Here is a 27303-nt window from a genome sequence, read left to right as displayed (position 1 = left end):
CTGTTGCTTTACAGGCCCACGGTATGTTTTCCCTAGCATTTAATGTATTTGGATCTTTTTTCCTGGTCTTAGCACCAATATCTCTGATAATCTCAACTCCTCAGAATGCCTAGAGCATAAGTTCCCCTGAACATCACACCAGTTATCACTCAAAGAAGCTAATCGTTTTAGGCCTAAATGAGTTTTTTTGGGTAAATGATGGAAAAACTAAGCATAGACATCATCTTGTAAACACTGGTATTTGAGTGCTAGTTAATGCTTCAAGAGGGTGAGGGGATCTACTTGCCAGATGGCAAAGAGACTCAGGCCCTGCTTGTCACTCTCCCTCCTCCCCTAAATTGTCACTTTCATGTGCTCTGTTTGCCACATGCCAGACACTGTTTTAGGTTCTGGGGGTGTAGCTGGGAACATGTCCAAGTTTCTACCCTCTGGAGCTTATAGTCTTAACTGGGGAAGGCAAACCAGGTGGATACATAATACCTCAACTAGAGATATTTCCTTGAAGGAAAATCAGGGAGTGCTGAAAGGGTAAGGTATTGTGTGTATATACAACCACACACACACACACACACACACACACACACACACTCACTCTCACACAGCCAAGTGATAAGGCTGTGGGGCAAGAGAATGGTTAAGCAGTTTGAGACACACTTAGGGGCCAGTATGCCTAGGGCAGAGCAACCAGAATGGGCAGAAGGAGATGCGGTCAGAGTCGGGCCTAACTGTATGTTATTTATGCTCAGTACTTAACCCCCCTTAGTGGGGTAGATGAGAGGATAAATGTAAATCTGTTGCATCAGAGGAAAGTTTAATTTGACTTTTGGTGTTAATGTACTGGCAAAGTTTGAAAAGTACGAACCTGAGCTTCCAAAATTATTTTTGATAAGGGGGTGCCTGGCTGACTCAGTGGAGCCCGTGACTCTTCATCTTGGTATTGTGAGTTCGAGTCCCATGTTGGACATAGAGATTAGTTAAAAAAAAAAAAATTGCTGAGGGGAGCCTGGGTGGCTCAGTGGGTTAAGCCTCTGCCTTTGGCTCAGGTCATGATCTCAGGGTCCTGGGATCGAGCCCCGCATCGGGCTCTCTGCTCAGCAGGGAGCCTGCTTCCCCCCTCTCTCTCTGCCTGCCTCTCTGCCTACCTGTGATCTTTCTGTCAAATAAGTAAATAAATAAATCTTAAAAAAAAATTGCTGAAATTATTTTTGATTCTGTTCTACTCTTTATGTTCAGCAAAATAGCATCATTAATTTTTTAAAATAATTTCGGTATAAAAGTAGTCTGTGCTTGTGAAAACTTAAAACCCTGCAAGAGCCTTGAAATGCATAAAGTTTTCCTTCTCTCAGATCCCTGGATATAAAACTATTCTTGGTAGCTTTTTTTTTTCCTAAAGATTTTATTTATTTGACAGAGAGAGAGGGATCACAAGTAGGCAGAGAGGCAGGCAGAGAGATAGAGGGGGAAGCAAGGCTCCCTGCTGAGCAGAGAACCCAATGTGGGGCTCTATCCCAGGATCCTGAGATCATGACCTGAGCCAAAGGCAGAGGCTTAACCCTCTGAGCCACTCAGGCACCCCTCTTGTAGCTTTTTATGAATGCTTCTAGTAAGTTTGTGTGTACATGCGGGCACACACATGTGTATATATACATATACTTCTATTTTGTTATCCACAAAAGGGAAAGTACGATGGTTTGGCATTTTGGATATTTTACATTTCTTGGTTTCATCTGTTTAAAGAATACAGAGAATTCTATGATATTGATAGTTTATATAAATTTTTTACATTGTCCCATATGGATTGATCTTGAGTTTATTTCTCATTTTATTTATTTTAAATAATACTGTAGTGGATAGCCATGTATGTGTGTATTTTGGTATCTTCCTAAGAAAACCTGTAGGAATAAATTTATAGCAGTAGAACTGCTAGATCAATAGACTAGTTATCCTTTTTAACACTTTTGATATAGACACATTAGATCGGTTTCAAGTTATATATTCCAGAATAAGACATGACTTGAATAATTTACCCAGAAGTTATAGATGTATAATATCTTAGAAAGAAATACTTATAGAAGTATTTTTTTAAGAAATATCTATAGAAAGAAGGCTTTCTGTAGTATCGATGCTTTACGTGTTTGATCACTGAGGGTAGTTTTTTCTGTGCAAGAAATTTGAATGGATCTCTAAAATCATATTTTTTTATAATACAGTCCTGGAGAAATGGCAGCCTGCATATCATATGTTAACTCCTCTCTCCCCCAGTACTTGGATTAATTTCATCCTTTAAAGCTTATTCTATAAATCATGTATGATTTTTTAAGTGCCAATGTCTCCATTACCCAAAGGTTTTTTAAACCTCTTGGTTAAAGAGATGTGTAAAAAGGAAGTGACATTCAGTTCCCTGTGTGTTTCCCAAAACCACATGAAAAATAGAAAAGTGAAGAGATGACCCTTTAGATAAAATGAGCTTTCTGTATTGTTACTTACTAACATTGTCCCCTCATAAGAGTGCCTTGTGCTAACTTCCCATTTATTTATTACAGTGTTAGATTAGTTTCAGGTATATAGTAGTGATTCGGCATTTCATGTATGAACCAGTGCTCATCAAGATAAGTGTACTTTTGATTCCCTTTATCTAGTTTACCTCTCCTTCCCCTCCCCGCTTTGGCAGCCGCCAGTTCCCTGTATTTAAGAGTCGGGTTTTGCTTTTTTCTTTGCTTCTTCCTTTGTTTTGTTTCTTACATTGCACATATGAGTGACATCATATGATATTTGTCTTTCTCTGACTGACTTATTTCACTTAGCATAATACCCTCTAGGTCCATCCGTATCACAAATGGCAAGATCTCATTCTTTTTTGTGGCCAAGTAATATTCCACTGTGTGTGTGTGTGTGTGTGTGTGTGTGTGTGTGTGTGTGTTTATAGAACACCTTTCTCTTTATCCATTTGTCTATGAATAGACACCTGAGTTCCTTTTATATCTTGGCTGTTGAAAATACTAACTGCCTATTTAAAAGTCTGATTACAGAAGAAGCCTGAATCTTTAAACAAAATCAGTCCCCCTCCAAGAAAATAAATATATTTAATCTGGTTCAGAATTATCAAAATATGCTTATTTATTGATTAGAAGAGTCCATTTTCTTTATTTTCCATAAGTTTCTTTTGATTATTGAGAACTCAGTTCAGATTGGATAGCATTGCATAATAGAAAAGAAGGAACACTTAGTATACACATAACTTGAAAATTTAGCATAGGAAAGTTAAATTTCACTGAAAGGAAATGTTCATTTTTTTGTTCCTTTATTATAAATGTATGGCTTTATGACTTTTTTGGAATTTGAGAAATACATTATCAGAAGAATAGAAGGAACTACAGTTGATACTGAACATACACAAGTATGTTCAAAGATTGCCAGATCCATCCTGTGGAAGAAAAGAATTTATCGTGGGTGCAAGTTATGGCCCGTCACTTACCTTTGGTGGATTCAATCTATGATCAGATACATATTGGATAAAAAAGATACAGCAAAATAACATGGTTGATGTACAGAAAACTATCATTTGATGAGCTTAAGTCTTTTATCTTGAGATTGAATTTTTCCCTCTTTTTAACAGGACATCTTACAGGAAAACACGAGAGACATTTCTCCATCTCAGGATGCCCGCTCTATCATAACCTCTCAGCTGATGAATGCAAGGTAATTGTAGTCATTACTTGACGTGTACTTACCCAGCGAGTGCTGCCATAAGGTTTGCCAGGCACTTGGCTAAACCCTGGGGATCCAGTGTGAACAAAATAGGCAAGATCCTTTTTCTTATATTCTAGTGGAGGAAACATAATAAAAATACAGTTTAAAAAAATAGTTAAATATTAAAGAATTCTAGGAGGTAATGAATGCTTTGAAGGGAATTAATAGGGAGATTATGTATGGAATATTTGGAGTATCATCTTCTAGTGCCTTGATACTTTATTTTGAAAATTGACTTTAGTGACTGCCAGGCACCTTTTCCATTAGGAACTAATTTGCATAAATATGTGATCTCAATATTTATGCATTAGGTTCTCCTCTCATGAATCTGTGAAGACATTTTGCTCTTTAAAGTTTTTCAGAATTATTTTCCTATTTCTTTGTTTCCATGGAATATTTTTCCTTTTTGTTATTCTCAGTCATGCCTACTCTTGGCTAATTCTTGTTTTAAAATCTTGAGGACTATAGTCCTAAATAACCTTTGGGATTTGGGGTAATGGCTTTGGGAGAGACCAAGATCCTCTTTTACATGTTCCTGTATGGGTTGCTGCTACCAAGGATGGAACTAATAATAGGGAAGCAAGAGTCAAAACGTTCTTAATTAAATGGATTGCGTGGGTAGTATTTGGATAGGTTAACCAAGCTCATTGGATCAAAGTATTAACTGTCGTTCTTGTGGCTGTTATTTTCTGACAATGCCAAGGTCACAGATTTATTCCTGCCTGAGCCGGTTTTGTCCTATGAAAAATTAGCATCCCTAGCCAACATTAGTTCTTTCTGAGTCAGGAATTTGGTCTCTTAATTCACGACTAGACCACACCATGGGACATTTCTTTTTTTTTTTTTTCTTTTTAATTTATTTATTTGTTAGAGAGAGAGAGAGCAAGCGAGCATAGGCAGAGTGGTAGGCAGAGGCAGAGGGAGAAGCAGGCTCCCTGCCGAGCAAGGAGCCCGATGTGGGACTTGATCCCAGGACGCTGAGATCATGACCTGAGCCGAAGGCAGCTGCTTAACCAACTGAGCCCCCCAGGCGTCCCCCATGGGACATTTCTTGATGTGTTTACTCTTTCAGCAAAGTAGTGTACTTTGAATGCTTATATGGATTTTAAGGTTGATGAAAACGTTCTTATTTTTCTTCATTCCAAATCTCTTGTGTAAGGAAGGTCATTTCTTCTGCTCCGTGTAAGAGCGAGTGGTAGGTCTTCCCATTATCTTGCCATTTGCCTGAGACCTGATCAAAACAGGAACAGCTCGGCCAACATGTGCATCAGACGCCGACAAGGCACTAGATCTTTCTTTCTCTGAAATGAACCATGATCTCTTTTTGAGAGTTGTCCTCTGCCTCTTGTCTTTATAAATATCATGATGGGATACTGTGGATGGTCTCACATAGAAGTCTTCCTGAAGTACAACTTGTAAATTGTTGGCTTGTGGCAATGTGAACAAGTTAAGCAATTTATTTTTTAAAAAGAGGAAGAAAAAATTCAGTTTGGGGAAGAAAATTCTGAAAAAAAAAAAGGAAAGCATTTCCTGAGTCTTTCCTTTGTTATGCTTTCTTAGCGGTGAGGCTCCACATAATCCATCTCTACTGCTGGAACCTGGTGGCTCCGGGGAATTTCTGAAAGATCTATATTTTTATTAACATTTAGAATCCCAAACTGAAAAATTAGACTAATTCTTGCATTTTCTGAAAGCTCTGTAATTTTTAATGTACTTGCATATATGTGATTACCCTTGAGTTTCCTGGTAAATGTTTGCAGTCAAGGATATTGCCATTTTCATTCCGTTACAGATTGCCATGACTACATACCGTGACAGGTACCTGAGGATTCTCTGAATGAGATAAAAAGACTGCGTTCAATGAGCTAACTTTCTCATGGGGGAGGCAAAGCGCATATGATGAATAAATAGAGAAGAATTTCATGCAGTAATAAATGCTGTGAGAAACAACTACAAAAAGAGATACAGAGTGGCTGTTTTGGGGGTGATGGCTGTATTTTGGGGGGGGGGGTGACGGGTACGGCACTGCTTTTGAGAAGGTCGTTAAGGAAGACCTTCCAGAGGAGTTGGCGTTTGACCTGAGTCGTGGCGGAGGGCAAAGAGACTGTTGTGTCCGCATCTAGGAGAAGAGATGTAGGTGGAAGGATGGGCAGGCACAGACGCTGTGAGGTCGAGATCAGCTGCTGGGTTGGAGGGGCCAGAAGTAGGCCAGTGTGACCGGCGCATAATGGGAAATGAGGAAGGAGGATCCAGATCCCAAAAGACCTGTAGACCTTGGCACAAGGAGTGTGTCTTTAATGTGACGATGGTGGGAAGCACTTGGAGGGCTTTTAGCAGAGGTGTAATATAATTTCCTAAATGCTTTTTAAAAATCACAACTGTCGTGTGTGGAGAATGGACTGGTCGGAGGCAAGAGTTTGGTGCAGGCCAGCTAGTTGGAAGGGTGCTCCAAAGCTCAGGCAGTGGATGGTGGCCACAGTAGGAGCTGATCGGATTCAGGATGTATCTCGGAAGGGAGCAGCCTGATAGACTTGCTGATGGATGTCATGAGGAGAGAGAAAGAGAAGCAGCAAGGACGACCTTCAAGTTTTTGACCTGATGAGTTGTTTAGAAAGTGTTGCTGTCTGTCGGCAGAGGGAATGTTTGGGAGTTGCAGATCTGTGGGAGAATACCAGTCGTCGTGTTTTGGCTGTGCTCAGTTTTGGTGTGAAGCAGAACAGGCGGTTGGATGTGAGCCCTCACTTTCAGAAGGTGAAGCGGAAACTGTTGGAGAGCTGATGTGATTTGCCTTAAGATCACATAACTGCAGAGTTCAGTTTCCCCGGAGACTTGACCCCCCGGCTATCCAGGCTCGCCTGTGCACGTCTTCACCCCGTTCTTGCGCTTGCTCACGGTTTCTTGGTTCTTACCCATTGTGCGGCGGGAAGGGTCCGGGCTCCCAGTCCTCAGACTTCATTAAAATCTTCGCCTTGCCCCCACGTAGCCCCGAGGATTGCGCTTCTCTGATCCTCAGTTAGTGGCCGAGAAAGCAGACGGTGAAGCCTGCCTTCCCTGTTCTTGGAGAGATGGTGATAATAAACGTGAAGACCCTTTGAAAGTAAAACCGCAGCGTGAATTCAGGGGATTTCCATGGTATTCTTATGCTTTTACGTAAACCTAGTCTTAGAAGCAGGTGGATTTATTGACGTTGTTGATGGTTGCAGGTGAGAGCACAGAGCCGGGATAAGCAGATAGAAGAGAGAACGCTGTCCCACAGGCAAGATGACAACAGGCACGCAACCAGGCACCAGGTACGGGCCTCGCTCAAGCTCCGGCCGCTCGCAGCCTGGGGGCCAAGTCTTGGCTCTCCTCGGCCCGGGAGCGGGCATTAGGTCTCTTCAAGTCTCTTGTTCCCCATGGTATTTCTGAGTAACTCATCTTAACTCACCTTCAGTGGTACACTCAGGAGCATATTTGCTTTCCAGATAGTAAAATTTCATGAAACGAGAGCTTCTGCCTCATAAATAAAGGAGTTGTGGTGCTTATGAAAATAATGGTTATTGCACGTAATCCTGATTATTTCCGAGATGGCACTTGCTGCTCCGTGTCGCATCTCCTTTTTAACCTTTTGTTACTTTCAGACCCCCTCGCTGTGCTGGTGTGGTTCCAAGGTCGCCAGTGACTTGCGCTTATTAGCATTTGACACTTGGGGATGGTGTCCTTTTTCTTCTACTTCTCTCTTGCCTTGGATTCCAAGATGCTGCTTGGCCCTAATCTTTCTGATTCTCTGAACATTCCTGCTTATTGATGACGCTTAATTCCTTGTTCCTTTGTGACTGCCTTGGGTCTTTGCTCTTGCCGTTTTTCTGGCTAACTCCGTGCCAAGAAGGGATTGTGTTTATCCTTCAAGGCCTTGAACACTTCTCAGCTGTTGTAGAAATTCTTCCCAGACCTCCTACCATTGAGGCAGTTCTTCTGTGGGTGTTCCGTATGTTCTCAGGATGCTGGTTTAGCCCTTGTCGCATCTTATATATACGTAGCTCATCATGCGGTTGTCTGTTTTTGTGGTTAGATTATAGGTAGCTAGCAGAGGAAGCCTGGTGAGGAGGGAGAGGTTGGGATTTGGAGCAAAACATCTGGATTTGAATACTGTGATTCTGTGATACTAGCTGTGTGGTCTAGGGCAGGTCAGCTACCCTCCTTACACTTTATTTCCTTGTTCATAATAAGGAGTGAATAATAACTACGTAGTAGGGTAGTCACCCGACAAAATCCCCTTCCCTGGTGCTTGGCAGGTAATAAGCATGCCGTAAGTTGTAGCTGCTCTTCTTTTCATGGTCTATCTGGGCTTCTAGTCTGACTCACTTTAAAAGTCTTATTCATTCTTGTATCAGTGCTTGGAACACAGTAAACATTCAAGAAATGCTTATTGAATTGACATACCTTTATTTTATTCCTGCCGCTTTGGTGGAGACATCCCTCCTTAATTTATGTTCTGTTTGGTTTAATACTAAAATAAGTACATTCCTGAACCCATATTAACTGACAGTAACCATGGTGGTTTGGGAACCCAGTTTGGGATTTTAAAATCGCCATAGTACTCGCGGGGTGGCGACAGCCAAACACATTGGGCGTGTTTTCCTTCCCTGCCCAGGTTGTAGTTTGTCTTGTGTTGTTACTTTTCATCTTGAAACTGAATGACATAACGCATTTTCTAGCTAGCTTTTCAGTGTCCTCTTCTTGCCTTTCAGGCACCAACAGAGAGGCAGCTGCGATATAAGGAAAAGGTGGCTGAACTCAGGAAGAAAAGAAATTCTGGGCTGAGCAAAGAGCAGAAAGAGAAATATATGGTGAGAAAAAGTTAAATAATTAAGACGAATTCTTGCATTCGCATTTGATTGCTTTTGGTTTCTAAGCCCTGCCTTTGAGAATACCCTGGAAGGGCCCACCTCTGGCCCTTAGAGTTTGCCATAATCGCGCCCCCCCCCCCCCACCCCGGACTGGGTTGTTAAGAGTGGAAACAGGAGGCTTTGAAAGACAAAATGCCATTAGAATTTAGATAAAAAAAAAATTCAGTCCTGTACTTGTTTGTAAACCTCACTTTAGTTGTAAAGGTTAAATTTAGCCACTCAAACAAATAGCAGGATGTTGGAGATGTCTGTGTAAGGGAAAGTATTCAAACTAAATGATGGTCTGTGTATTTTAATGGGTAACAAAATTCCTGCATGGCAAAAAGTATTGGGTGATATATTCTATAAGAAGATTTTTTGGGTAGTATTTTAACTTTTTTTCTAGTTTTAAAAATAATGATTTTTTTTTTTAAGATTTTATTTATTTGAGAGAGAGAGAGCTCATGAGCTAGGGGAGAGGGAGAGGGAGAAGCAGAATCCCGCCATTCCCACTCCTAAGCAGGGAGCCCAGTGATGCTGGGCTTGATCCCAGGACCTGAGCCAAAGTCAGATGCTTATTAACTGACTGAGCCACCCAGGTATCCCCAAAGTAATACACATTTGTAGTAGGAAATACAGAACACAAAGAGAAGTATACAGAAATAAACATCAGTCTTACTACCTAAAAAGTAGCCATGTTAGCATTTGGGGATATTTCTTCTTAGCCTTTTACATAATGCCTAATTTATGTAATTTGGATTTTACTGTAAGCACAGCTTTGGATTCTATGTTTTCACTTAAATAACTTGAACTGTAATTTCCTCATTTCATAAAAATTCTTCAAGAAATTTTTGCATAAAATTTAACTGTTAAGTAAAGATTTATTGTAAACATGATTTATAAATATGTGTGACTGGAGCGCCTGGGTGGCTCAGTGGGTTAAAGCCTCTGCCTTCGGCTCAGGTCATGATCCCAGCGTTCTGGGATCAAGCCCCGCATCGAGCTCTCTGCTCAGCAGGGAGCCTGCTTCCCTTCCTCTCTCTCTGGCTGCCTCTCTGCCTACCTGTGATCTCTGTCTGTTGAATAAATAAATAAAAAATCTTTAATAAATAAATAAATAAATAAATATGTGTGACTGATATTTATAAATGTGTTAAATGCTTCCTAATGAAAATACCAAAAATATTAGAGAAGAAAAATTCCAATAAAAATCACCCTCTGAGATAAGAAGCCCCTTCCCCTGCTGTGTGTTTTGCTATGAGATCTCTCGGGCTTTTCCTGATGCGTATTTTTATCTTTTCATGGAATTAGAATATTGGCTTATTTAGGCATTAAGTTATTTAATGTGTTGCTTGTGGATGCTTAGCACAACTTCACTAAGGCAAGAATATGCCAAACCGTGTATTTACTTTTTTGGTCCTCCTCACTGCCTTGAAAATGATAATATTATGAATCAGATGGATATGGCCCAGGAGGAAATTCGGGTGGTGAGCGGATCTGTAGCTAACCGCCTACACCAGACTGTTGGGTTTGTAGGGGGGAGGGTTCTAGTAGTGGACTGCCAGGTGCAAAGTTGTATGCCTCTCTCTGCCTTGTTCAGTATTTCTATCTACCAATTGGATAGATGTGGAAGGAGTAAACATGATAATAGCATTTACTGAATGCTTATGTGCGTAGGCACTAGGCATGGTTATGTTGTTCCCATCATCTTTATGACAACTCTTTGTGATGATGCGGTGTCTTAACTATTTCACAGATAAGAAGACGGAGGTTTCGAGAAGTAACTTGCCCAGAAATCATATGGGGGGTAGAAAGAATGTCTGAAGTAAAAGCTCCTGAAATTGAGTTTATAAACACCTGCTTTCCAAAATTTGAGCTAGGTTATTTGGACCCAACCTTCCTGTTAAAAATGCTGGCTGGGGTATTTTTTTATAAGCTTAAAAAAATGTTTATGAAACTAGAAGAAAAAACTTCATATTTAAAAACCTGAATCTTAGATGTAAAAGATACAGGTCAGATGGGCCCAGAGGAACCGGAAGAAATTGTAATAGGGGCTGAGATACTGGTGAATAGTTTTTTCATATGATAATATACATGCGAATTCTGTAATGTTCTCCTGGGGGTGAGCCATCCACTCCACTTAACAACCATTATCTTCTATTCTCTGGGTGGGAGGTGGAGTCTGGGATGGAGTGGGAAGGGCTAGAATCAGAGATTTTAAAAGGGAAGTTTCCCTTGTGGCCTTTCTTTCCGGTGCCAGGATATTTGTCATGACTGCAATGGTGAGATTTGATACTTACTGAGAACTGGCTTTCTTTTATGCTTCTGATTTTCTGAATATTGTCTCCTCCTCCTCGCTTAATATTTAGCACGGTGTTTTTTAAAGGGGCCAGCTTAGTTTCCCACGTGCTGGGGCTGGAGATCTCAGGTGGCAGCTTCAGGCCTTGGGCGCACAGCGTCATGGGCGCAGCGACTTCGGGGAAGGGACTTAGCAAGGACCACTTAGTGTGGATACCCCATCCTCGTTGAGGCTTTTCCTTTCGGTCTAAAATGTGAGACTCTGTAAGTCTCAAGAGATTTTGTGTATTTTGTTTTGTTCTGCTTTGTTTTGCTTTTAAACACGGGAGTATCCACCAAGGCTCCTTCCAGATCTCAAGATTCTAGGAATTTGTAGTGCCTTTAGCTTTGTTACATTTTATTTATTTGTATTGTCATGCACATTTTCAGATGAAGAAATGGAGGCATAGAATTCTGACCCTCGAGGTGCTCATTTAGAGAGAGAAGAATGAAACTCCTTTTTGAAGGTGTAGGAGCATTTTCTTTCCAGATTCACTAGGGTGGATAATGGTTGTTTTTGGCATTAACCTGGTAATAGTGTGTCTTATGCTCAGTTCCCAGTGCCTAGTATAATGCCTGGCATATAGTAGGCACTAAATAAATAGCTTATAGTTGTGCTTGGCCCTCTGGTTGGCATTGACTGAAATGAAATAGATTAAGTTCTTAGAAGCAGGAAGACTCACGCTCTGATTATTTTCCTAGGAACACAGACAGACCTATGGGAACACTCGGGAACCTCTCTTGGAAAACCTGACTAGCGAGTATGACTTGGATCTCTTCCGAAGAGCACAAGCCCGGGCTTCAGAGGATTTGGTGAGTATTAAAACCTTCAAGCTTATGGACTGCTTGTGAAAGTCTTGTAAACTGCCCAGAAAAGTGATAGTGATCGATCAGTTGATGGGAAATAATGAACATCTCTTTCCCTTCCCGCAGCTATCCTTTATCAGAATGATCCTCCTTCCCATTCATATTTAAACTTAATTTCCCCTCCTCCCTTTCTTTTCCCTGACCACTTTTCCCTCTCGATCTCACCTCCCTGAAGGACCTGTTTGGTGGGAGTGTTGAGGCCCCGGTTAGACAATAACGTGCCCCTTGGTCTCAGTCGGGCAATTTGCAATTCTGAGAGCCTCTTATTGGTGGCTAAGCCTCTCTTGTTCTCTTAACCCCCCCTCCCAGGAGCTAGCCTTTGCAGGCTTTGCTAGGCCCTCCAGTCTAGCTCCAAAAGAATTAAGAGAACAGAGTAGAGGAGTAATGGAAAAGGCTGTGGTCAGACGTTTTATCTGTGAAGCTGGTTTACTGTTTTGATTTTTATTTACAGTTAGTTTCACTCGGTTTTCATACTCTCGGCAGAATTTTTAACAAGATTGCTTTAAAAAAATTGTGGTACCTGTGATTTAATAGATGAAATGTGTTGAGGGAAACTTAGCTTGTAGAGTGAATATCCTCTTTACCTTTTTTTTTTTTTAAATTATGTCAAATACTTGATTCACAAATCCTCAGAGAGACTTGTTGGAACCTTGGAGGAGGCAGGGTTTGGTCATTGCTTTTCTCCTTCCTGCTCGGGAGCGGAGTATTTCCTATCACAGCTCTCCACCTGGTTAGGCTTGAAAATTTGTCCTATAGTCACGTCCTAACCACTGAGTGGGGAGTGATATCCAGAAATATTTTCTGCCTCATCTGGAGTAGAGTCCAGTACTAAAGCACTGTCCATGTTTCAAAAATATGTTTTCAGGGACCTGCTTTGAGAGGATGGCCTCGTATACCTGTGGATTTACGTCACACAGATCCATACAGCTTTCGAGGCAGATAGTAAAGCACATTCTAGATAATCTTTCCTGGTTGGTTTTACAATGTTTGGTAAGGGCAGGGCATTTGTCTTTGTGGTAGATTGCCTTTATCAAGTGGTTTGGTACGAGCTGATGAGAAACAAAATTTTACCAAGGACTTGGTACTGAGGTTCTGGAGGTGAGGCCCACCCACAGCATGGTAGGGAGCAGAGGAAAGCTGCGGTCTGTTGAGACCTACGCTTCCAGGCAGTGTAGATAGTGAGTTTTCTAGAAGCCATCCTGACTATCTGTGTCCAGGTGGCAGCCCTCTTTTGTGCAAGTTTCTCATACGTTAGAAGTCAGTTTTTTTTTTTTTTCTTTTAAGATTTTATTTATTTACTTGGCAGCGATCACAAGTAGGCAGAGAGGCAGGCAGAGAGAGAGGAGGAAGCAGGCTCTCTGCTGAGCAGAGAGCTGGATGCGGGGCTCAATCCCAGACCCTGAGATCATGACCTGAGCCAAAGGCAGAGGCCTTAACCCACTGAGCCACCCAGGTGCCTCTAGAAGTCAGTTTTGTTTTTTTCTCCTAGCCTAGCATGGTGGCATGCGAACAAGCATACTAGAGACTTTTTGAAAACACAGATGATCAGTTGTAATCCTCTGACTTTCTGATTTCTTTCTAGGAGAAGCTAAGGCTGCAAGGCCAGATCACAGAGGGGAGCAACATGATTAAAACAATTGCTTTTGGTCGTTATGAGCTCGATACGTGGTACCACTCTCCCTATCCCGAAGAATACGCGCGCCTGGGACGGCTCTACATGTGCGAATTCTGTTTGAAGTACATGAAGAGCCAAACGATACTCCGCCGACACATGGTATGCCATCTTGGGGTTCTGTGATTGTCACGGTGGAGCTCTGGATGTTGACCTCTGCCTGGTGACCTCTGCCTCTAAGCCTCTCTCAGTGGTTCATAGGAATGGCACAGAGGCATAGGAAAGGGCAAGCCACATTTCAGGGTGTAGCCTGGCTTGGGGGGGCAGGTAGCACCCGAAGCAGCTGATATCCTGGGACCACATCCTGTCACACACACTGCCTTGTCTTTTTTTCTTGCTGCCTGGTACCATTTCTCCCTGGGATACGAATTACCTCTGCCCACAGTTTTTATGTGTCCCAAACTCAATAAAAACAAGTGGACTTCATTAGACAGGGCAAGGACAACGTGACTCACTTCATATCCCTAGCAACCAGTGGGGGCAGGAAGTGCCCTGTAACTGCTGAATGAATGCGTATTTAAAGGAGACAAATTATGGAATTAACAGAATGGCTCCTTTGGTGCCTTCTCCTGAGTTTAGTGCTTTCTGGTTCCTGAATATTGTCCTTCCTGTTCAGATAGGAAGAAAGACTTGTTTTATTGTTCATATATATGCTCACTAGGTATTTTGTAGCTTTAAGCCATTTTTTTGTTGCCTAGCTGTAGAGTGAAAAATCTTGTCTTAAATAAGGGAATTTCTGGGAGCAGGGATGGGGAAGAGAAGAAGGAGCGTTTCAGGCGGGCACCTTCGTTTTCCTGTTTCTATCGTCCCAGTGTAATTTGGCTCTGAGACCTTTTAGGGTGTACCTCCTTCCATCCCCTTCCACTTTTATTTCCCAGGTTTTCTGTGTGCTGAGCTTCTGCGGCCCAGGCTTTCCCAGAGTTCCCATTCTTCCCCTCATTTTTTTTTTTTTTTTCTTAAAGACTTTATTTATTTGACAGACACACAGTGAGAGAGGGAGCACAAGCAGGGGGAGTAGGAGAGGGAAAAGCAGGCTTCCCACTGAGCAAGGAGCCCAATGTGGGCTTGATCATGACCCAAGCCGAAGGCAGATGCTTAATGACTGAGCCACCCAGGCGCCCCGTGTCCTTCTTCTCTTGTCCCCAGTTGGTTTGGGGGATAACTGCATTTTGTGTTCTCTGGAACACACACACTGTAGTGTTGCAGCCTAGAACCGCCCCGCTGAGTTCAGCCTTCCATACTCCTGCACACTTGACTGGGGGCAGGGGGCTCTAACGGATGGAGGACTGGTGGGGACACTGGGCCACAGGGGTGAGGGTAGCAGAGGACTGGTCTCCGTGATGGTAGACCATGGAGATAAACTAAAATCCGGTTCTCCTATGTGAAAGTAAGGCTGGTATTTTTACTGATATGAACTGCTGACCATTTAGGTTTTACTTCTTTTTGTTTCTGGTTACTTAGTGGCGCTAACCAATATAATAGCCCAGAAGGGCAAGACATAGTAGTAGGTGGGGAAAACAGGGTTTGGATAAATCTGAGGGTTGGGGCACCTGGGTGGCTCAGTGGGTTAAGCCTCTGCCTTCAGCTCAGGTCATGCCCAGGGTCCTGGGATCGAGCCCGTCATCTGGCTCTCTGCTCAGCAGGGGGCCCGCTTCCTCCTCTCTCTCTCTGCCTCTCTGCCCACTTGTGATCTCTGTCTGTCAAATAAATAAATAAAATCTTAAAAAAAAAAATCTGAGGGTCAAGTAAACATTTTGAATATTGGAGGATCTGTATTACGGGGACGTACAAAAATCGGTTTTCAGGTAATGGAAACCTGTTTTTTCATTTACACTTCTGATTCCCATTGCTTCATGAGTAATCGCTGAAACGGGCCACCTTTGGCCATTTTTGGCTTCTGTTTCTAAACAATGGTTGCATTAGTTGGGTTGTTGTTGGAAAGAGCCAGCATGAGTAAGCAGGTGGATCTAGCCACAAACTGGGGGCAGAGCTTTCTTGAAGCGATTCCAGTTAGCGTTTGGATTTACATGTGGCAATGGGGCCTGTCTTGAGTTGACCAGAAGTCAAAATAAAACTTAGTAGAAAATGTTCCATATACATATGCTTCTTAAATGATATTTTTTAATGTGTTTGCATAAAACCTTATAAGAATTCACATATTTACAGCAAGGGCTGACTGGCTGCATTAAATCCTTTTGCAATTGAGGGTGAAGAAAGGGGGACTTTGTGCCCCCTTGTGGCCAGCTGTCCACCCACCTCCGCAGTTTCTTGCTCCAGAATCAGGCTACCTTGTCTGTTTTTTAAGCCGCGGAAGGGCGTCCTCATTTTCCTTATATAACAAAGGGAAAACTTAGGTGTGGGGGTTAGTCTTTATTGTCGTGGGTGTCTTTTCTAATCAGAAGAAAAGACTGACAGTGAGGCGGTCGCAAAGTTTACTGGTAAAGGCGAACATGAAGTTTTCCTGCTTTTCCTTAGCAACTCTTAAGCTGCTGGAAATAAGCTGCTCAAGAATTTCCTCTTGGCGCAGGGCATTTTAGAATCGAGGGTATTTTTTATTTATCTGGCTTTTACTTAGTAGATGATTTTAATCTCCTGGGTTGAAACAGGGCCAGAGTATGATCTAGAAAACTTGTTCTAAACTGCTATAAAAATACCATAAACACATTCCTATGACTTTAGAAGCCGTTAATTGTTTTACTAAAAAAAAGGAAGAAAAAAAAACTCTTGCTGTACGTTCTCAAGTGTGTCCAGTTGTCTGTCATCTCCGCTAACTAAATTTGACCTGTGATTCATTTTCCCATTTGAGCAGCAGTCTTGTTGGGGAAGGCTTGTTTCCCTGATACGAATTCCATTCTCTTGCAGGCTAAATGTGTATGGAAACACCCACCTGGCGATGAGATCTATCGGAAAGGCTCCATCTCCGTGTTTGAAGTGGACGGCAAGAAAAACAAGGTAAGCAGGTGCGGTGGTGGAGGGTGTATATTCACAGGTCCCAGCAGCAATTTGTTCTGCCTCCCATCTCCCCCTTGTAGAGGTGATAGCACTCTGCTGTTGACCAAAGCACACTTTCTGCCTCATCAACAATGACGATAGGATCTTCAGGTTTAGGCCTTTATCTGATAAGTTGAGGAATCACTGGCCCATGCATGAATTCTCTTTCTCTGCTTCCAGATCTACTGCCAAAACCTGTGCCTGTTGGCCAAGCTTTTTCTGGACCACAAGACGTTATATTATGATGTGGAACCCTTCCTGTTTTATGTTATGACAGAAGCGGACAACACCGGCTGTCACCTGATTGGATATTTTTCCAAGGTCAGCAGGATCTGGAGATTAAGAAGCTACTGGCCCCAGCAGGGTGATTGATGTTGGCATTTGGGGACCCAGATCACTGACAGGAAGAGGCCGGACCCTGGGCAATGATGACAGCCCTTCCCTTAAGGGTTGGGTGGGAAGGTGTCGCAGAAATCCATGTATCAAAGATTGTTTAATGAAAGTATGCGATTCTTTATTAAAAGCTTCTGGTTTATTCCTTTCTGGACTTGTGGCTTAGAGCTGCCTATTAATTACCGGCCAAGGCCCTGCCTACTAACCCCGAAGCCACATTTTGTAGTCAGGCCAACGCTCCTGGCTTTGCTCTCTGTTATTAGCCTAAAACCAGGAATATATTCCTTTTGCCTGGTTTTCTAGCTGGGCTTATTCTGTGATAACGCCACTGTGCTTTTGAAAGCTGAAGGCCAGGTTTTGCTTTTGACTTTTTAGTAGAAACTTTCTTGAAATGATTCACATGCCAGACACTTCACTCATTTAAAGCCTGTACCTCAGTGGCTTTTGTATTACCAGAATAGCGCAGCAACCGCACAGCCCCCCCCCCTCCGTTTTCATTACCCCAGCAAGCAGCCCTGCCCGTTGCCCCTCAGCCGCTGCCAGCCCCCGCCAGCCCCCTGGCTCTACGAGTTTGCCTGTCATGAACATTTTCCATAAACGGAACTGGACAGTATGTGTTGGGAGTGTTTTTTCGCTCCCTTCCAAACTGGAGGCTTCCTGGTGGGGATCCCTCTCTTCCACTAGCCAGCCCCCTTTTGAAAAATTACATTTACAGAGGGTTGCCCTGACCAGCTCCACAGTCAACCCCTCCTGGCCTTGCTCTGATTAGAAAGAACTCTGTCAGCCCGCCCTTAAATTGATACTGGTCTCCGAGCAAGGGGGAGCCTGGCATGGCTGGCTTTGGCCATTGTTGTAAACAGTGTGGGTGGAACAGCTGTGAGTGTGACAGCCACTCCCCGGGACTCCCTGACCAGACAGTTTGCCAGCAGCCTTATTTTGTGTTTGTGGGACTCCTGACACCTTGGGTTCCAAGCTCTCCTGACGTGCTCTCATCTGTTTTGCTCCTGACTGTAGGAAAAGAATTCATTCCTCAACTACAACGTGTCGTGTATCCTCACCATGCCTCAGTACATGAGACAGGGCTATGGCAAGATGCTCATTGATTTCAGTAAGTGGGACTGCTGCGGCCTGAGCTCCGCAAGCCGCGGGGGCGACAGGAGCAATTGGGTCTCTGGTTCCTGGCATGCAGCAAGAGGACGGATGTGTGGACAGAATCTGAAGGTCCCGGGTCAGCTGGTATACGTGGAACCTTCAGTGAATGCAGGCCTCAGTGGCTACCTGATGGTGGGGGAAGTAGGGGATAGGACAGAAGGTTCCTGATTATCCCCATTTGAGACAAGGAACAGCACATATATGCTGAAGGCTTCAAATCTGTTCCTGGATTAGGGATTTCAGTTTTGTAAGGACTTGTCCAGTGGCAATCTGTGTACCTGATAAAGGCCTTGGACCTCTTTAGTAGTGTATTCTGTATTTGGGAATTTGCCTACTCGAATTTATTTTTAATCCCCAAATCTGTACTCTTGGCACATCTATAGTCACTTGTGTACGTGCACACAGCTGCAAAAAGGAAGTCACCACATTTTCTCTGCTCCGGTCAAACAAGCAGGTGCCTTGTTTCAGCTCTCCATGTAAACACATGTTTTTTTCAGTCTGTTAGTGCCATGCTTTTCATATTTTTGTGCATTTTTTTGCTGATTTTATTTTAAATTTTTTTTAAAGATTTTATTTATTTGTCACAGAGAGCGATCACAAGTAGGTGGAGAGGCAGGCAGAGAGGGGGGGAAGCAGGCTCCCTGCTGAGCAGAGAGTCGGATTCAGGGCTCAATCCCAGGACCCTGAGATCATGACCTGAGCCAAAGGCAGAGGCTTAACCCACTGAGCTGCGGAGGTGCCCCTTACTTTAATTTTTTAAAGGATTATTTTATTTATTTGAGACAGAAACAGAGCATGAGGCAGGGTTGGGGAGGGAGGAGGGAGAGGGAGAAGCAGGCTCCCCACTGAGCAGGGAGCCCAGTGTGGGACTTGATCCTACAACCCTAGGACCATGATCTGAGCTGAGGGCAGACACTTAACAGACTGAGCCACCCAGGTGCCCTTGTTGCTGATTTTATTTATTTATTTATTTACTTACTTACTTTTTAAAAGATTTTATTTATTTGTCAGAGAGAGAGCACAAAGCAGGGGGAAACATCAGGCAGAGAGGGAGAAGCAGACTCCGTGCAGAGCAGGGAGCTGAAGTGGGACTCCATCCCAGGACCCTGGGATCATGACCTGAGCCAAAGGCAGCTGCTTAACCCATTGAGCCACCCAGGAGTCCCTTGTTGCTAATTTTAATGGCCCCTAGTGTAGTGCCAGAACGGCAGGTTGTTGTGCTGTTGGCCGGGAGTTCGATGCTAATGAGTCAACCGTATATATTTTAAAAAGTATTGTTAAACAGAAACACCTAAGACAAGGTAACCGTAATGACAGGTTGATGAAAATATGACCAGAGGCTTAGAGAAACCTAACCCAGGTTCCCCTAGGAGCAGTGGTTCAGTGTTCACTAACTCAGTGCTTGCCGTGACTTTGCAGAACATAACACCTGTGTAAATGATGCAAGTCAACTGTATTTTATTCAGTGTTCCCTGTCCTACAACACTCTAGTCAGAATTATAATTCTTAGAGTTAGCCTTCCAGTCCATTGCCTTCCAGCTGTGGGAAGTGATGAAATCAGGAAGTGGCACAGCCCACGGAGGAGGGGACCCTATATCTTGGAACAGGTGACGCCTATTTTATGAACTTGATTTTATGTAGATTTTCAAACGTATATAAAAGTGTGGAATAGTTAGATAATAAAAGCCCTTGTAACGTATGATTAACGTTTCATGGTCAGTCTTGTTTACCTCTATTCTCAACCTGTTACTTTCACATCTCTAAAAGATAAGTTCTATTTCATGTTAAGAAAAAAAATCCAAACCTCCCCAAGTTACTTAATACCCTGAGTTACAGTGTTCAAATTACCCTGATTTTGTGATTTTTTTCTTCCTTTTAAAGAAAACGCACATGTAATTATTTTTACTTAGCTCCAAATAGAATTGATACATTGGGATTGATAGATGTGGCTTGTAAATCCCTTTTAATCTGAAAAGTTCCCACTCCCATCTCTTGTATTTCTTTCCTATTTATTTATTGAAAGCCCATTAGTTTTCCACCAGCGTTTTGCAGAGCGTGCATTTTGCGGACTGTGTCTCCATAATATTTAACGTTAGATGTTCAGATGTTAGAACCAGAGGCTGCAGGATACTCAGTACTGAGATAATCTATTACTAAAATTGAAAAATTTCAAAATACATAAAAAGTGACATAATGAAATGGCTCCCATCTCTGTTCCAGCACACACCTACCGATTACTGTTGTTATTAACATTTTTATCTTGTGAAGCCTTCCCGAGTTTTCTTAATGTCTGTTACAGCTAAAGGCGAACACACCATTCTTCCCTTTTGGCTTAGCCCAAGGCAGCACTCTGTACAGTCACTGCCCCAGCTTGAATGTCTGACCCCTAGTTGGTACCATGAAGCAGCCTGTCCTTAAGCTTTCTGTGTTGGCATAGCAGTGTTTGCGATTAGGATGAAATACAGTGTCTGCATTTTGTTCCTCGGTAGGTTACTTGCTTTCCAAAGTGGAAGAAAAAGTCGGCTCCCCGGAACGTCCCCTCTCCGACCTGGGGCTCATAAGCTATCGCAGTTACTGGAAAGAAGTGCTTCTTCGTTACCTGCATAATTTCCAAGGCAAAGAGATTTCTATCAAAGGTTGGTTTTTGGCTCTTGAGGATAGTTGGTACCCAAGATGTTAATGGCACTGGACATTCCAGCTTTTCTCCTTGGCCCTGCTCGGCTTGGTCACCTGCAAAGAGAAAGCCCCCCTCAGTGCTTCATCTGAACAGGAGAACAGATGCCCCCTGGATGCGGGCCACTGCAGAGACCCTCCCAAAAGTGCTGGAGGATTCCAGAGCATTTGGCCCTTTGGGAATGGCTATATGATTTTGGTTTCACAAACCTGGAGTGGTTAACACTAGTTCTTAAACGAAAGTCCAGAAGGAAGAAGAATGTGAATTTTTTTTTTTCCCAATTCTTTGGGAAATGTAGGACCTGATAAGATATGCCTGTATATTTATGTAAGGGTGGAAGAAAGTAGGTCTGTTTTTGACCTTGATTTCTGTACAGGTCAGAGTGATTTCTTGCTGTTGTATTTCTCTTTCGTAGCTATTAGGACCTGTCAAATAAGTGCTTAGTAAGCTTTTTCTGAGCAGGTTGGGTTAAGTATCTGACTCCAATCATCTGGATTTCCTCTAAGCGGGGTGAGGGGCTTGGGTTGGTGGGGGTTAGTGAAGGTGTGGGTCTGTACTTTGGCCTGGTTCTCAGTAGCGTTTCTGTTTCAGAAATTAGCCAGGAGACAGCTGTGAATCCTGTGGACATTGTCAGCACTCTGCAAGCCCTTCAGATGCTCAAGTACTGGAAAGGAAAACACCTAGTTTTAAAGAGACAGGTAAAGTTTTTTGTCAGCTGCTGGCTCAGTGCTGAATGTCTCTTGAGACCTAGCTGAGCAAAATGGGGCTTTAATACCCTAAAAGTAGCCTTCTCTCTCTCCCTTTTTTTTTTTTTTTTTAAGATTTTATTCATTTATTTGTCCGAGAGAGAGAACAAGCAAGGGGAGCAGCAGGCAAAGGGAGAAGCAGGCTTCCCGCTGAGCAGGGAGCCCGAAGCAGGACTCAATCCCAGGACCCTGGGACCGTGACCTGAGCTGAAGGCAGACACTTTACCAACTGAGCCACCCTGGTGTCCCTAGCCTTCTCTTCTTAATGGAATTTGCCTACATGTACCTTTTATTGGGTCTCTTTCTCTTTTTTTTGAGCATGCAGTGATGCCTGTTGGGCTTACTTCTTATCTTATCCTTTATCTGAAGCTTTGAGTAAGCTCCTGTCTCCGATTTGGATGACACAGGCAAAGGAGCTCAGTTAAGCCACTTTGTCACGCAGCACTTCTGTCCTAACGATTTTCTTAGATTGGAGCAAATTTCCCACCTGTTTGAGGGGAACCCTCACAAACTCCAGGGCTTGTGCACTTTTTTCTCTTTTAAAAATGTTTTAAAATGTCTTTGTGGAAGTGCACTTAAAAGATATATATATATATATATATATATATATATATCTGAGTATGAAGCCTGATGCTGGGCTTGATCTCACAGCCCTGAGGTCACCACCTGAGCCAAAACTAAGAGCCCCCAACCTGCTGAGCCTCCCCGGTGTCCCTCATGTAAGTGCTTTTAATTTGTTTTAGTTGACAAACCTATAAGGGAAGGTGAATAATTTCAGTTCTTTTTGAGGACAGAGACGGCAGCAATGGGTTTTTGTAGGAAAGTATTTTTTAAATCAAAAGATAATTTTTTATACCTATTTCTCTCCATAGTGTATCATTAAACCTTTGGAGATTTCTCCTTCACTAACAGGCATTTTGGAATCCGTATATACAGACATTTTCGTTGAATGTGTAAAGTCATTTCTCCTGTTGTTCTCCCGCAGGACCTGATTGACGAGTGGATAGCCAAAGAGGCCAAAAGATCCAACTCCAATAAAACCATGGATCCAAGCTGCTTAAAATGGACCCCTCCCAAGGGCACTTAAAGTGACCTGTTACTCTGAGCCAGCGAACCCCAGCAGTAGGAATCCGTACCCTAGGGATCTGTCTGTCATTTCTGTTGCTCTTGTGATTGGCAAGTACAGTATCCTTTGGGAAGGCCATCCCCCTCAGGACTGTCCTGGCTCCGACCCTCGTGTTCACTGCAGACGCTGGTTCTGAGGAACTGCTGTTTCGGCCTCAGTGAGGTTGCCTGGATGGGATCTCTGTTAGACTTGAGAGCAGATCCCTCGTAGCACTGACCCAAGGTGTTCTGTTTGGTACTGTACCTGTCCAGTCACTGGTTCTCCTCATGTCCTCTAGCCCCACGAGGTTGTGTTGTGTCTTCTAAACTTTGTACTAGTGCTTCTTGCTGCCGGGTCACCAGACTTCCAGACCATGGTTTGCCACCACCAGGACCTTTCCAGTTCCTCCTTACATGTGGTTTTTTGGGGGGTGGGGGAGAGCAGGGAAGAGGTAACATTTCTGACTGTGTGTACTGGGAGGGGTCCATTCCCTTCGGATTTTAGCTCACTTTAAATTTTTTCCACCATTTTTATTGAAAGAGGCCGGGTTTTGATCATTGTCAAGCTGACAGGAGACCAGTATTTTTTTAGCCTCTCCCAGGGACTCGTCTTGGCAACTGCACATGATTTATCCGAATGAAATGGAGAGGAGAATTGACAGGTGGTGATTCTGTACTTTGATTTGAGTTCACCGGTGAGCCGCGTGTTGGTGGAAGGGAACGAGTCCTTTTTTGCCTCACCAGAAAGTGCCCAGCCCTAAATGTTTTCCTCTCTTGTGATCCCCTGCCCCTTTTGTCATTTGCAGGGGCCAAACAGTGCCCGGTTCTCCCTCTCATGCTGCATGCTAACCGGTTCATTAGACTGCAGAAACCTCCCCCTCCCCACGCCCCCCCCCCCCATACATGTCGCTCGGATCTGGCACACCTGTACTTCTGCCTCAGTTGCATTGATTTTTGCCTGAACCTCCTCAGAGAAGTAGGAAATGATTGCACCTGACTTCCGGCTCTCCTCTCAGCCCTTGACTCAGCAAGGCAGAGTGCCACGGCCACCCCCCACCCCCACCCAGCATTTGCTTTTCCCACCGCACCTCACCCTCCCTTGAACCGAAGTGCTCCTGCCCTTCCAAGAACTCCTCCATTTCCTTTTTGGGATTTGACACTGTTCCCTGCCCAGGTCTCTGCTCTCCTATTTTTGGTCTCAAGCAAAGGAAGAGCCGCTCCCTCTAATTTCTCCAGCTCATTATAAACCGCTATCTTGGGGCAGCTCTGGTTGTAGGACATGTGCTCCCCTTCCCGACTTGGTCTCTTCCAACACTGCTGTCCGCGTGTGGAGCCCTCCCCACGGTCCCGACTCTGGTCATTTGTGCCTTTCTCTCGTCCTCTCTGTACACTACTTATACTCACTGTGGGTTGGGGAGAGCTCCTTTTAAGCATGTTCGGTGGCAGCTCCCTGCCAGTTTCAGTGTCACTGTTAACGTTTATCCAAAAGCAACTTCACTGCGGGTTTTCTTAAGGGGTAAAGGTCTTTGACCGAAGCTAACCCTTCCCCACATGTGGTAGAATGTGCTGTTCTCTATCTACTCCTCAATAAAGCATGTTCTCTGCTCAAGCCTGTTGCACTCGGGAGCTCTTCCTTAAGTCTGGAAACGGGGCAGCTGACCTGCTACTGATGGCAAGCATGCTTGGCGTTTATCTTCCCCAGCAGTGAGCTGGCTATTGACGGATGTGATTTGTGGCTGTGAAATTTTGCTCTGATGCAGGCTATAGAGCGATTACTCTTAACTTGTCTAGTCGGTGAGATGAATTCTCTCTGCCTCACTTGGTTGCAACTAAGAGGTACGCATAACATTGACAAGACCATATTCCTTTTTTTTTTTAGCTATATGCCCAACGTTGGACTTGAACTCACAACCCCAAGATCGAGAGTCGCATGCGGCTCCAACTGAGCCAGGCTCACGCCTCTGTGTTTGTTACTCAATCTTAAGCTCATTTTCCTGTGATTTCAAGGGCAAAGGCATGGCAGGAAGTTAGGATAGACGGGGTACAGCGGATACTTGGGATGGGGTGTGGGCTGGTTTATCACTGTCTCTGAGTTCATTTGCCATTAGTGAGCATTGTAGCCTCCAGTCATGGATTCTCTGCTTGAGAGGATTTCTGAAAGCCCCCTTGTCTTGTAGCACTTACCCAGGGCAGGCAGTTGGGGCCAGCACTTATCTGGACACTGGAAGTTGTATTTGCTGGGGTGGTTTTGCTTACCAGGGAAGGGTTGAGAACCCATCCCAGTGAATAAACTAAAGGTTCTCTTTTGTAAGGTTAGAGTCCTGTATGCCACGTACTGGGGGCAGAGACTAGGTTGAAGAGAAGCTTGAGGTTACAAAAAGACCCTTTTTACACTGTTAGGTTGATGTATGCCCAGATCTCCCTCTTCTACATACTTGTATCATAGGGAAGTTCTGCCTCACGTTCCAGAAATATCAGGCTAGGTGATCTGAACCATGTGACAGGGTGCTGAGAGGTCAGGGCACCTGAAGTTTTTGTGCAGCATTGGGCCCCCAAGATTCCCTATTGCCACCTGACTTTCCTTACCAAAAAATAAAAGGAAGGTTTTTCTGTTTACTTCCTTAGCAGTGTAAGACTGTCCCCTCTGACTCTACCTGCAGGAGAGCAGCCCTGCTGTTAGACTCCTTCCTTAGAGCAAGTCCAGAGCTATTCCTGGTGGAGCTTCTGAAACCCTTGAAGTAGAAATGCCTACTTTGTATCTGGAGGAAGAATGGAACCCTGGCATGTGCTAGTTGCTTCCTGTATGCTTGGCATGCTGGTTGCCTTCCCACTGCCTCTGACCCTCATGTCAGCCCCGGCGCGGTGGAAACACACTAGAGTAGCGCGGGGAGTCCGGGAGCCTAAGGTGACAGCAGTGAGGGCTGAGAACTCCCTTTGGTCTGTTCCCTCTGAGCACTTCACCCTCCCCTCTGCTCTTTGCTTTCTCTACTTCTTTAGTTCTGTAGTGATTAATCATCCTTTCCTTTTTAGTTAGATTTCCTGGCTTCAGCCACAGGCCCGTGTGCTTCTAGAGGCTTCCATTATCAGGGAAATGATGAAACTGGTGGAAGCTTTCAAATGAAAGATTTTAGTCCATCCTGTAAGTAGCATTGAGGGGACCAGAGACCCAGGAAGCAGCCACTGTTCCCCAGTCTGACACTGCTGCTGATTTAGGAATAAGCAGTTCAGTAAGCACTGTCGCTTGACTGGTTCCTCTCCTCACCACACCTCTGTAAGGTGGGTATTCTCTGCCTCTTCCTCATGGGAAAGCTGGAGGCTCAGAGGTCTTGCCTCTGGGTTATGGAAAGCCGGCCCTGACTCAGATTCCAAACCCATTCATGATGCTGTCACGAGGCCTCTGACGCTGCTGTGTGTTCCGTGTCTCTCGAGGCAGAATGGGGAGGCAAGGAATTGTTAACAAGATGGTTTGCCCTTTATGGAGCAGGAGGACGCTTTTGACTTGGCTTTGTTTTGTCCCTGCAGTTCTGGGCAGATTGCCTGCCTCCGGTTAGGAATGGCCTCGAATGGCATCCATGGGAAGGCAGTTGGTTCAGGTCAAGGTTGGGGCTCCATGTGAAAGGCCAGTAGAAAAGACCACAGCTTGCTTCCAGTACACATTCCTTCTGGAAGATGGAGTGGAGTGGAGCGCGTCTTAGAAGTATATTAGTAACTTCAAGGGAGGTTTTAAACCTGGCTGCATTTGAAGAGCAATCGATAAGCCGAAAGGCATTCCAGAAGCAGGGTTTGTGCGAGTGGTGCCCAGGTCAAGCAGTGTAGCTCTCAGCAGTGATCCTTTCTATCTTTTTTCTCTTCTGACCTTTTGAGAAGAGTCCTAGCATTGGATCCTCTCGAAGGCACATGAGGCAAATAAGCCACATTTGTTTACAGTTCAGAAAATTTGAGCCTTTGAAGTCCATTCCTACACTGGGGTCAAATAAGAAACCTTGGTTTAGGGTACCTGGGAGGCTCGGTTAAGCGGCTCCCTTTGGCTCAGGTCATGATCCCAGGGTCCCTGCTTGTGGGGAGTCTGCTCTCTGCTCGCTCTCAAATGAATATATAAAATCTTAAAAAAAAAAAAACAACTTTGGTTTGAAACAAAGTGTACATGAGCAGGTATGAACCCTGCCTTCGCTCACCCCAAGGCCCTGAACGGGCTTGTATGTGCAGACTTAAATAAGAGGTCCTTTCTAGTGAAGCCGAGTGACCACCAGGGGAGCAGGCCTGACTCACTGTGGCTCTCCACTTCCTCCCACGGCCTCACAAGTGTGCATATATACAAAATGTGGCTCAGGGTTCTGCATGTTATTAGAATAAAGTGAAACCTCCTTTGCTAAATGTATGGCGTGTGCTAGGAATTCTAGAAACTATCTTGCTCTTTACAGGGATCCTGGAATGCTAGTACTAACTAGACCCATGGGTTTTGCCCCAGAACTTTCTGCTACAGACTTTTCTGACCGCCTCTTCCAGACTGTTTCCTGCTGCTGGGGGCAGTGTAATTGCCCACTTCCTTTGTGGCATCTTCCAACAAAATGCCAATGAATGTCACCAAGAAGGAAACAAAGGACTCCGCCATGGTGACAAATGTCCCAGGTGCTGGTTGTCTCTCCAGTCTTGTGCAATCCCTGTCCATGCAGGTCCTGCTGTGACCATTTGGGGGCTGGGGGGTTTGTTTATTTGTGCCCAGAAGTGGAGAAAATAATGTGCCTATTG

The 27303-nt window shown here is 44.1% G+C and overlaps 1 protein-coding gene across 3 annotated transcripts in view; it reads left to right on the top strand.

Annotated features, from left to right (window-relative positions):
* Window positions 1–25171, top strand: part of KAT7 (lysine acetyltransferase 7) — a 34705-nt gene extending 9534 nt beyond the window's left edge. For 2 of the 3 annotated variants that reach the window (XM_080825325.1, XM_080825323.1), the window contains exons 5-15: window positions 3617–3699; window positions 6954–7040; window positions 8481–8579; window positions 11658–11768; window positions 13405–13596; window positions 16357–16446; window positions 16666–16806; window positions 17893–17986; window positions 20520–20666; window positions 21296–21402; window positions 22436–24162. In XM_080825325.1, coding sequence (XP_080681451.1) covers window positions 3617–3699; window positions 6954–7040; window positions 8481–8579; window positions 11658–11768; window positions 13405–13596; window positions 16357–16446; window positions 16666–16806; window positions 17893–17986; window positions 20520–20666; window positions 21296–21402; window positions 22436–22537 — 1253 coding nt within the window. In that variant the 3' untranslated portion in view covers window positions 22538–24162. Of the gene's footprint in view, window positions 1–3616; window positions 3700–6953; window positions 7041–8480; window positions 8580–11657; window positions 11769–13404; window positions 13597–16356; window positions 16447–16665; window positions 16807–17892; window positions 17987–20519; window positions 20667–21295; window positions 21403–22435 lie in introns of all 3 variants that reach the window. The other variant, XM_080825324.1, reaches the window with a different exon arrangement.
* Window positions 25172–27303: the final 2132 nt, after the last annotated feature.

This window comes from Martes martes (assembly GCF_963455335.1).
Source record: "Martes martes genome assembly, chromosome: 16".
In the NCBI taxonomy this organism is placed as follows: domain Eukaryota; kingdom Metazoa; phylum Chordata; class Mammalia; order Carnivora; family Mustelidae; genus Martes; species Martes martes.
This window is presented reverse-complemented; position numbering and strand designations above follow the sequence as displayed.